At 38.7% G+C, this 12,211-nt stretch overlaps 1 protein-coding gene across 1 annotated transcript in view; it reads left to right on the forward strand.

Annotated features, from left to right (window-relative positions):
• Positions 1-12,211, forward strand: part of LOC122551335 (collagen alpha-3(VI) chain-like) — a 154,848-nt gene that overhangs the window by 94,163 nt on the left and 48,474 nt on the right. The window contains exons 19-27 of the mRNA XM_043693062.1: positions 1,414-1,492; positions 1,953-2,101; positions 2,195-2,287; positions 4,154-4,207; positions 5,115-5,186; positions 5,273-5,299; positions 7,857-7,901; positions 8,016-8,069; positions 9,270-9,332. Coding sequence (XP_043548997.1) covers positions 1,414-1,492; positions 1,953-2,101; positions 2,195-2,287; positions 4,154-4,207; positions 5,115-5,186; positions 5,273-5,299; positions 7,857-7,901; positions 8,016-8,069; positions 9,270-9,332 — 636 coding nt within the window. The remainder of the gene's footprint in view (positions 1-1,413; positions 1,493-1,952; positions 2,102-2,194; positions 2,288-4,153; positions 4,208-5,114; positions 5,187-5,272; positions 5,300-7,856; positions 7,902-8,015; positions 8,070-9,269; positions 9,333-12,211) is intronic.

Consider the following 12,211-nt stretch of genomic DNA (forward strand, 5'->3'; position numbering starts at 1 on the left):
CCTGCTGGACACACTTTCCTCATTCCTGAAGAAGGGCTTATGCCCAAAACGTCGATTTTCCTGTTCCCTGGATGCTGCCTGACCTGCTGCGCTTTTCCAGCAACACATTTTCAGCTCTGATCTCCAGCATCTGCAGACCTCACTTTCTCCTCAACAATGCCAAAGACCAAACCAAGCTTACATTTTGAGGAAACCTCTTCCAATGCAACTATTTAAATGTCAACGTTCCTGCTGACAGGTTGTTTTGTATGATGCAGGGCATTATTACTGACATATTGGTTTGAGCTGTCCAGAAATACAAAGTCAGACAAATTCAATGGAGGCAATAATTGATTTTTGAAACAAATGTTAACAATATTGTTTGACATTTAAATTTAATTTATGTTTTGCATTTTGTGTGGTCAGATGGAGAAGACATCTTTAGTTATTTTTAAAATTTTTCTTGCAGACATGGTGCTGGGAAGAATGGAAGCTTGAGTGTTTGCATGCTATTTAATGAAGTTTTACAATTTTGAATTGAAGAGCTAGGGTGATTTTTTTTGCGTTAAAAAAAAGATAAAGAGAAAACTATGCTATTGCCTAGCAACAAGAGTCCAGTGGCACCAGGTCAATCAGTCTGTGTTTAGGTGTGCTGCAGAGAGGAGGCAGATTTATTTAAATCTACGATACGACAGGGGTGCTTAAGAGACTTTTAGATATTCACATGAATATGGAAAGAATAGAGAGATTAGGACCAAGGGCAGGCAGAAGGGATTAGTTTAATTTGGCATCATATTTGACAGAATGGTTGAAGGACCTTTTCCTGTTCTGGAAGAGGCTTTGCAGTAAGTTTAAAATTTTAACCTTCTCCTGTACTGTATAGTTCTATGTTCAAATAAGAAGTCCACCAAAACTGCTGGAAGCTGAGATTAGGGAACTCATGTTTTTTTTTTCTGAAGTTAAAGCAACTGTGAGTTTAGTTTGCATTTTGTTTAAGGTACCTCAGGGAATTATACAGTTTGAAGAATAGCATCAAGTGAATGCCAAACCAGAAGTGGTTACAGTGTGGAGATAATGGTGATGCTTTACTGCTGTTTGTGCAGTTTTAAGGAATAATGTGAAGGTGAATCTTTTTCTGGGTGTTAGTAATGAAGCGGTTCCAACCTTTTTTGTCTTGTGCAATGTAGATCATGTTTTCTTATTTTCCTTGCTTAACAAATATTTTATTATTTGCAGTAAAAGTATACTGGCAGCCTCTTGCGAATATGTTCAAGACCTGATCTCCGCTATTTTAAAAAGAGAACAAAATTAGGATCTAATAGGCCAGATTTCCTCTAGGGTCTGACTTGTCTCACGTTGACAGGAGCTTGGATCGTAACAACAGCAACGTTCAATTTTTATGTGTGACAATGTTGTTTTCCTTCTGTTTTAAAGGTTATTATCCATTTCACTGATGGTATAGATGACAACTTTTCTCAATTAAAACGTCAGGCCGAAAAGCTACGGAGAGAAGGTATATTAAAGCAAAAATGTTTCTCTATTCTGAGCACCATGTCTCCAGCTGGAGACGGGAAATATTGTTGGTGCAGAATAAAAGTAGAAACAATCAATTCTCATTCACTTGCTTCAATTTCATTCTCTGATGATTATTGTTTCTAAAGTCCATAGAAATTGAGCAGTCAATGTATTGTTTAAATATAACTTGATATTTGATGATCACAACATATGTAATAAACGCATGACCTATTTTTCTTTAGATATCTTTTAATTTGAACTCAGCAGCTGCTCAGAAAGGGCTGGAAAAACTGAAAACTATAGTTTATTCTGAATTTTAATTTATTTTTGCTTACCAGAAAGGTACTTGTCTTGTATCTTAATCAAATATTCTTTCCTGAGTTACAAACGTGTGGGATTTACTTTGTTTACATTTTAAAAGACACATAATCCTTTTGTTCCTGTTACTATGTCTATAGGTAATGTACATGCACTGATCATCGTATCTTTGGAAGCAGCAACAGGGGTTGATGAGGTTTCATTGTTGGAATTTGGGCGAGGTTATAGGTACAGACGACCTCTTTCAATCAACCAGCTGGATTTAGAATATGAACTAGCAGAAGAACTCGTAAGATCAAATTTTTAATTCTGCACATTCTTTTTTTCCCAGTCCTTGTGCAATTTCAGAATTAAATGCTTAAACTCTGCAATATCTTGACAGGATAATATTGCAGAGAGAGTGTGCTGTGGTGTCCCATGTAAGTGTGCTGGTCAAGCAGGAGACAAAGGACCTCAGGGATTACGTGGACTCAAGGTAAGCGTAACCAATCATTACCACATATTTATATATGCTACATATTTGTATTACTTCCCTATTTAGTGAGTAAGGCTAAACTTAAGTTTCTTACCCCTTTTTATTTCAGTTAAATGTTGTGTTGAAAAATAAAAAGGTCATGCGTAAACTGAATCAAATTTTGCTTAGACTGCACTGAAGAGTATTATGTGCATGCCACATCATATTAAAGTAATAGGGACACTGTACAATGGCAGAGAAAATGATACCAGAAGTGCTGAGACACACATACGTGAAAAGGATTGACAGGCTAAGTTTCCTCATGAAAAGTGGCTAACATTATGGAAGGTTTTAATAATGTGAATAGAAAGAGGATATTTTCTTTCATGAGGAAGACCATAACTAGATTCCTTCATTGCAAGGTCTCAGCCCAAGAAATCCTGAAAGAATCCAGAAAAAGCTTTATCATCCACTGAGTGGAACTCCCCAGCACCTTGTCAACTGTCCCTTGATTGGAGGATGAATTCTATTCAAGATCATGAATTTCTGTCATGGACCTTGAAGTGACTGAGTAGGCTAATGCCTAATCTACAGCTTTTTGGGGTTATGGGCCTCATTTTGTGTTTATTATGATGCAGTTCAATAGGCAAGTTGTCACCATTCTGAATGATTTGTTGAGAGGTACTTGCTACCATCCAGCTCAATACTCTCATGTCAAGGTGAACTTTGAAGCTACTTGGACGCAGTGTCTAGCCCACTGGTGTTGATTCTTCAAGAATTTTGCCTTGATGCTTGTTGAGCTGACTTACAGAATGCCGCTAGTTTTTGTGGAAGTAGTCCTCCTGTTAAATTTAGAAGGTGTGGTGCAACTATGGCTGTCACAAGACATAGTTAAAGCAAGCAGTCCAGATGAATTTAAAGTGAAACAATATGTGGATGAGAATGGAATGGAGTATTACAATAACAGATTTAGATGAGAAAGATGGAAGGCGATTCATGTGGAGCAAAAACGCTGGTACGGACTAATTGGGGTGAAAGGTCTATTTCTGTACATAAATCCTGTATAAACCTTTGTCATCTATTTGTGATCTCCACAGGGAATTAGAATCACAACACTTATCTCTTTTTTTCAGTGTGTCAGCACTGGCACAGATAATATCTTAATAGATCAGAAACAAACAAACTTTGCTGAGTTTCACTGGAAAGACCAATTCTCATGGATCTGTCCTTGTTAGTTACTTTATCCAGCTGTGTGATTTACTCTGGAAGATTATGATGCCAATATTAAGGGCATAAAAAAAAGAAATTCCTACTTGCATTGCTGAAAAAAGCTGGGCAGTTAGTTTTAATGGTTAGTTAAGTTTACTGTTGAGAAATGAATGTGAAACAGGCCCCTAGTGGAAGAGATTACCAGCTAGCAAAATAAATAGAAAGGACCTGTCAATAATTGCTTAGATGTCATCAAGTTTGGATTATAAAAACAAGTAAATTATAAGGAAAGATGCCATCACATGTGTGTGATGCATCTCCATTTATAACTAAACTGAAAATAGAAGTTCACCTTATGCAAGTATACTTTACTGTACTGAATTGCACCATAATCTCCCACCCATACAACTGCATAAACGTTGAACTTGCTGCCCTGGTGTAAAACTGACATAACTGGTGTAAAATTGGCCACTTGCTGTAGAAACAATCCTATTTTTAACTTCCATTGAAATCAGTGAGAAAGAATATCCGATAGGTTGTTACATTGGCAGGTGATCTCTCACGCCACTAAAATGCCTGAACAGCAATTTGAAACTCTACAGTGATGAGTCATTAGCATGATCATTGTCAATTAATTAATACCAATTCAATGCATCTCATGCAATTTTGTTGTTTCAGGGTGTTCCAGGACTTAAAGGTATTATGGGTCACCCAGGTGATGAAGGTGGAGTAGTAAGTATAACCATACCACATGGTAAATTCATACTTTTAAAAAGATCTAACAACTGACAACTCAAGAACAAGCCTGTGCTTTATCATTAGCATTAACATAAGTTCTCCACATCACACTTTTCCTTCCCATCTGTCTCAAAATACTAAACCTTGTCCAGTGTTGTTCTCCTGTGCCATTGCCCGAGTAACCATTTTTCAAAACAAGATTAGGCAGTAAGTGTTAAGAACTACTTGACTGTAAATGTATTATTGTCAAATCTGATCTTTACCTTTGCTATCCAATGATTGCAAAGGAACATATGTATCAGGGGCAAGTAATCTTTCATTTCTCTCATCACTGCCTAATCTAAGTCTACTACAGTAGAAATGATAGGTGAAGCCAGAGACCTTCTTCAGATATATGAATAACTTTTCTAATGCACCTTCAAGAGTCCTGCACTTTATTTATACTGACACGACCATGTATCTGAAATCTCTTTGGGTTTTATATTTAAAGTCCTACACATCTGACAGGGTGCAACAGTAACCAAATCCAATGTGTCAATATATTTACCACATTGCTGTGGACCATGAGGAGCGGAGTCACTTTCCTTTGACCTCTTAAACTAACTCCACCTCACCGAAGCCTCTGCCACCTAAAACCCACTCCTCCTGCCATGATCAAGTCTCCTCAGTTCCCCAGGCTGGTCCATCATGAAGCAAATCTACTCACCTAACAGCTAGACACCATCCCATGGCCAGAGCCCCCAGCTGGAAAATCAAGACAAAGTATATAAATGAGGCCCTGCATGCCGTTAAATTCGGCATTTGTGAGTTTTCCAACCCTATTCCTCCCTGCGTCCCCATTGATGTTGAGGTTGATCATAATGAAGAACTTTAATTATTTAATCATTTTTATTTCTGATAGGGTGAAAGAGGTCCATCAGGTATAAATGGAACTCAAGGGTTCCAAGGATGTCGAGGACAGAGTGGAATTAAGGCAAGTAGTGAGAAAAGTTACAATTAAAAGAAATATTACCAAAATATAAAATTCCATGTGATTAATGTGTTGTTCTTAATTTACAGGGTAGCCGTGGATACCCTGGCGAGAAGGTATGTACTCATCAATAGAATGATAAAATGTTTGAAGCAGTTAAGCTGTCCACATTAACGAAGCAGTCATAACTATTTGACTCACAAGATATAAAGGCCCTCCAAATGATGGTCATTGATATCTCTCACAGAAATGCAGATCTGAACTTAATGTCTGCGGCTCCATTCACCAGCAGATGAGGCAGTGACTGTGTCACCATTGCTGTTTCTGGGAGCCCTGCTGAAACCTGGTCTCAATCACTTTCCTACTACAGCCTTGCCAGGGCTTTCAGTATGTCACTCCAATAGCTGCTGGCAGGAGCACTTCAGATCTAACAGTGCCACCAGGAATGGTGGCAACTGCCAGTACTGCAGGAAGCCTGGGATAAAAGGGAGCCATGGAGAGGCTGGATGAGAGGTAATTGTCAGAGAGGAAAAGTGAGAAGTGATTGAAGGTTGATCAAGAGAATGCAGTGGATGTTATCTCCATGGATTTTAATAGGTGTTTCACAAGGTACCAACTGTGGGACCGAGAAGGTTTTGTGCATAGATAGAGAGGTGTTGAGCACAGCACCAGGGAAGTCCTCTAAATCTTAATAAAGCTCTAGTTAAGCCACTACTAGACTATTATGTCCAGATCTGTTCACTTTAATAACCATGTGATGGTGCCAGAGGAGTAGTACCGTGAATAGGGGAGTTTAGTTAAAGGTTAGATTGGAGAAGCTTTGGTCTCTTTTCAGGAAATGAAGTTGAGGAATGATTTTATCAAGATAACAGGTTTCAATAACATGGGCAAAGAAAAGTTGTTGCTTTTAGCTGATGGTATACTGATTAAGGTAGACAGATTCAAGACTTTGGACAAGAGTTACAGGGAGATGTGAGGGAGAACCTGTTTTAAACCATGAGTGTAGATGATCATGAAGTTGTTGTCTATAATAGTAGTGAAAGTGGAGATGATCAAAGATTTCAGAAGCACATTAGATAAACAGTTAAGATAAATGAACTTCAAGGACTGTTGGGATAATATGGGAAAACTGGCCTGATTGGATTGCTGCCCTGAGAGTTGTCATGAACTCTGGGCCAAATAGCCGCCTTCATAGTGACTCAATGATGCTAGTATGTTGAAGAACCAACTAGGGAACAGGCTGTTTTAAATCTAGGATTGTGCTGTGAAACAGTATCAGTTAATAACCTTGTAGTAAAGAAGTCTCATTACAAAGGGGTGAGGAGAAAAAAAAATGGATGAAGTTGATTGGGTAAATATTAAATGTTAAGGAAGTATGTAACAATCATTGAAGTTGCATTACAGAAGGCGGCCATTTGGCCCATCGAGTCCAAAAGAGCTATCCAGCCAGTCCCATTCTCTAGCCCTATCACCATAGCCCTCTATTAAATCATAATGGAAAGCATTTCATAAGTGAGTCAGTAAAACATGTTTCATTGAGAAACATCTGTGATAAAGATCTATCTGGGGTTTATTAAGTTATTATTCAATTGAAAGTACAGCTTTTCAAAATTTGCAATAAATAATAGGTATCCAGGGAGTTTTAGAAGTCAACAGAATACAGGCAACTAATTGAGAAAAAGGGGGAAACACAGTACAAGAGTACAAAAAGTGATTTTTAAAGGTTTTTACATGTTTCCAAACAAAAACAACTAAAGTGAATATTGGTTTCTTCCAGGCAGAAGCAGGAGAAATTATCATGGGTGATGTGGAAATGTTAGTGCCACTGAACTGATACTATGGAGAGAATTGTGTGTTTGGATCCATATTTCGATGCCAGGTCAAATTGGGGTCATGACTACACATCACATGGAAATACTTATAGTGATTTTCCCCACATTTGTGAATTTGTGGCCAGAAGGCAGACTCTGTTTTAAATAAGGATGCTCGATAAACTCGAAAAGCAGAAAGGCCAGGAGCATGCCCTCAAGCTCAGAAAGGCCAGTGGTCAGTAATTCAAATGGGAGAACGGGTGCGTCTATCTTGCAGAATCTAGAGTTTGGCTTCATAGTTTCATAGTAAGGGGATGATCATTTAGGGCTGAGATAAGAAGAAATATCTCCCTTAATCTACTTAGGAATGTTTGGAATTCTGTAACCCAGAGAGTTTTGGGTGTTCAGTTGTTGAGTGTAATCAAGTCAAAGATTAATGAGTTTTGAGTCGTCAAAGAGTTGTGGATTGTAGGGATAGTGTAGTAAGATAGAGTTGACGCAGATGGTCATGATACAACAAGTTTGAGGCTATGTAAAAACAAGGACTGCAGATGCTGGAAACCAGATTCTAGATCAGAGTGGTGCTGGAAAATCACAGCAGGTCAGGCAGCATCCGAGGAGCAGGAAAATCGACATTTCAGGCAAAAGCCCTTCATCAGGAATAGAGGCAGAGTGTCTGCAGGGTGGAGAGATAAATCCTAGTTTATCCAAGTTTGAAGCTATGTCTATTGTGATTTCTCATGTAGTAGAGTTGGTTCAAGAAGCAAGCACATGTGTTTACTGAAAAAGAAATTGAAAAGTAAATAAGGTTGTTCTTTGCCTGGATTAATGTTTTATGTTTTTTGACCTTGCCTTTTCCAAGGGTCAACTGGGAGAAATTGGTCTTGATGGAATAGATGGGGAACAGGTATGTGTTTGTTTGTTAGTTTGCTTTATTAATTTGAATTACCACACTTATTTGACCTGTTCATATTTTATCTGTATTACTACAGTTACACCAAATGTTCCATGTTTTACGCAGGGTACAAATGGAGCACTAGGAGCAGCAGGAGAAAAAGGCAACATAGGAGACTGGGTAAGTCAGCTTATCTTCCAGGCAGTATTTGCATCATACGAAGTGAAACCTTTTAAACAGTGTTAAAAAAAATTAATACATCATAAAGTGGTAATCATCTTTAATACTATTTGTCAAAATCACCCACCTTCTCTGCCTGTAAATTTAATGTAGGTTGCAGGGCTATTCGAGATCTCACAGAAGATCCTGCCTTTCTTTATGTAAGTCACCCAAAATCCAAATAAGGGTTCCATGTAGGGTTATGTGCCATGATCAACAGCAAAAACAACAAAGTTTCAATTACGTTGGAACTGGAAGTTGAGCTGGAAGTTGAGGGACAATGCCTGCTCATAGTCAGCTAGAATCATAGAATCAGAGTCATACAGCTTAGAAACAGACCCTTCAGCTCACCTTACCTATGCTGACCAACAAATGCCAAGGTATGACTAATCCCATTTACCTGCACTTGGTCCATTGTCTACTGTGTCCATGACATTTTAAAGCATCCAGATGCTTTTTTAAATATTTTGAGTCCATCACCCCTCAGGCAGCCGGTTCCATCTATCTGTAACCCTCTTGGTTAAAAAAGATGTATTTCTTTTAGAAGTGTTTGAGGAAGTTAAAAGGAAACCCCCTCATGTACTCTTCCCTGGTCATATTGCTAGTTTCCTGTTGAAGGTGAAAATGCAAGGTTCTTATGGCCAATTGGAAAGGAAATCACAGAATTCATGAATTAGAGAAATAAGCAAAGGATCTTCCCTTGGGTAGACAATGACTCCAAACACCTGTATGCCTCGCTAAAATAAAACCAAGAATTGCGGATGCTGGCAATCTAAGACAAAACAGAAATTACTAGAGAAACTCAGCAGGTCTAGCAGCACCTGTGAAGAGAAAGCAGAGTTAAGGTTTCAGTTCTGAAGGGTCATTGGGCCTGAAACCTTAACTCTGCTTTCTCTCTACACATGCTGCCAGACCTGCTGAGTTTCTTCAGCAATTTCAATTCATGATTTATGCCTCTTTCTTTAAAATTAAAATTGATAGAAATAAGAGAGAAAAGAGGCGATATCAAATGCATCAAGAACTGACAGATACAAATAATGAATATATTTTGACAGTGGTAGAGCTAATCAGCATAAGTGGTTTTTCGCATGGATAGGCAATGTTAGAGATTGGTGGATAATGCAGGAACAAAGTAAGCCATGAGTCAATTCTTTTTCACAGGGAACGAAAGGAGTGAAAGGTGGAAAAGGTGAAAGGGGTGATATTGGCTATCGAGGTGACCCGGTAAGTTAGTTAATTATTTCAAAAGTGTTGATCCACTTATTATGTTTTAACCAAACTAGTGTAATATTCAGTAATGTTAGCAAAGCAAATTTGAATTACTGCTGTAAAATAAGACACATTTATTTGTTAGCCCAATGCACAACCTAACACACATTTTTGACACAAATGTTTGATTTAAAAACATAAAACATTTTTCTTATACCTGCATTCAATCAAATTAGGCATTACTTTTGACTGTGTAAGTAAAGATAATTGATACAAATTTGTGGTATCTATAGAGTAATGTTGCACTATTAGGGTGGCACGGTCGCTCAGTGGTTAGCACTGCTGCCTCACAGTACCAGGTCCCACGTTTGATTCCAGCCTTGGGCGACTGTCTATCTGGAGTTTGCATGTTTTCCATGTGTCTGTGTGGGTTTCGTCTGGGTGCTCCAGTTTCCTCCCACAGTCAAAAGATGTATAGGTCAGGTGAATTGCCGATAGTGTTAGGTGCATTAGTCATGGAAATGGGTCTGGGTGGGTTACTCTTCGGAGGGTCGGTGTGGGCTTGTTGGGCTGAAGGACCTGTTTCTACACTGTAGGGAATCTAATCTATTGGCTATAACAGAATCTCATGTAAACCTTCAGAGAATTTCTTGTATCAGCATCTTATCAATATGAATATTTATAATAAATGTATTAATGTGATTGAACTGGAGTTGATCAATTAGCACCTTAAGCCAGTTGACCATTCAAAATGATGATGACTGATTTGTGACCTGATACATAAAATCACTTGTTTTCTGTATCCCTGAATATCTATATATTTACAAATCTCTGTCAATCACAGATTTAAAATTAGTAATTGAATTGACCAGACCTCAATGACTATATATCAGTTGAGAATACCTGCCCATTATCCCTATTGTGTGTTGCCTTTAGTTTCCTAATAAAGTAAGTAATTTGTCTTCAGTTCCATGAACTTCAATGTTTGCTAACAATCTCTTAGGAACTATCACACATCTTTTGGGACTCCACCTGTAAAGCACCCAAAATCATTCCACTTCCAAAACATTATTTTTTCAGAGAACCAAAGACTTTCTGTAATTTTATCCATTGACAGACTGGTCCTTTTTAATATGGCTTCAATTTCATCCTATTGACATCAACTTTATCTGAATCATGAATCTTAAAAGCTCTTTTACATTTTTCCCTTTTAAAAACTATGTTGTTTGACAGTCAGGTCATGATCACTATTAGATAAGCATTTATGCACTGTAGACTGGTAAATATTACTGTATTATTGCCCATTATTAAACCTGATCTGGTATCATTGGTTCCAGATTTGCAGAATATTATCACTCATTACCTTTCTGAAACATGTTAGTCTACTTATCGTAATCTACGTGTAAGTTAAGAACCCCATTTAAAGCATTGTGCCTTTGCTTCAGGTTTGCCTAACCTTTGCGTTTATGTAACCTATCAATTTGCAGCTGATCCCAAGGAACTTACGCAGCACTTAGACAAACTTAAATGCTGTATTATCGCCCAGCTCTACCTGTAATGTTTTGTCTGCTTGATTACTTTTAATTTTATCCTCTGTTATCAAGTAAATGATTTCTGACTTAATTGTTGATGCTATTCCTCCCCTCCACCAATGTCATTATCTTTCCTGTTTTACCCCGTAACCTTGTATATTTAGAGTCACAGAGTCATAGAGATATACAGCATGAAAACCGACCCTTCGGTCAAACCCGTCATGCTGCCCAGATATCCCAACCCAATATAGTCCACCCGCCAACACTCAGCCCATATCCCTCCAAACCCTTCCTATTCATATACCCATCCAAATGGCATATAAATGTTACAATTGTACTAGTCTTCACCACTTTATCTGGTAGCTCATTCCATACACGTACCACCCTTTGTGTGAAAATGTTGCCCCTTAGGTCCCTTTTATATCTTTCCCCTCTCAGCCTAAACCTATGCCCTCTAGTTCTAGACTCCCCCACCCCAGGGAAAAGACTTTGTCTATTTATCTTATCCATGCCCCTCATGATTTTATAAACCTCTATAAGGTCACCCCTCAGCCTCCAATGCTCCAGGGAAAACAGCCTCAGCCTGTTCAGTCTCTCCCTATAGCTCAAATCCTCCAACCGTGGCAATATCCTTAAATCTTTTCTGAACCCTTTCAAGTTTCACAACATCTTTCCGATAGGAAAGAGACCAGAATTGCATGCGATATTCCAACAGTGGCCTAACCAATGTCCTGTACAGCTGCAACATGACCTCGCAACTCCTGTACTCAATAAAGGAAAGCGTACCAAATGCCTTCTTCACTATCCTATCTACCCGGGACTCTACTTTCAAGGAGCTGTGAACCTGCACTCCAAGGTCTGTTTGTTCAGCAACACTCCCTAGGACCTTACCATTAAGTGTATAAGCCCTGGTAAGATTTTCTTTCACAAAATACAGCATCTCACATTTATCTAAATTAAACGCCATCTGCCACTCCTCAGCCCATTGGCCCATCTGATCAAGATCCCATTGTAATCTAAGGTAACCTTCTTCGCTGTCCACTACACCTCCAACATTGGTGTAATCTGCAAACTTACTAATTATACCTCTTATGCTCATCTCCAAATCATTTATATAAATGACAAAACGTAGAGGGCCCAGCACCGATCCTTGTGGCATTCCACTGGTCACAGGCCTCCAGTCTGAAAAACAACCCTCCACCACCACCCTCTTCTACCTTTGAGCCAGATCTGTATCCAAATGGCTAGTTCTCCCAGTATTCCATGAGATCAACCCTTGCTAACCAGTTTCCCATGGGCAACCTTGTCAAATGCCTTACTTGAAGTCCATACAGATCACGTCTACCACTCTGCACTCATCGG

Source organism: Chiloscyllium plagiosum, chromosome 7 (genome assembly GCF_004010195.1).
Source record: "Chiloscyllium plagiosum isolate BGI_BamShark_2017 chromosome 7, ASM401019v2, whole genome shotgun sequence".
NCBI classification, from domain to species: Eukaryota; Metazoa; Chordata; class Chondrichthyes; order Orectolobiformes; family Hemiscylliidae; genus Chiloscyllium; species Chiloscyllium plagiosum.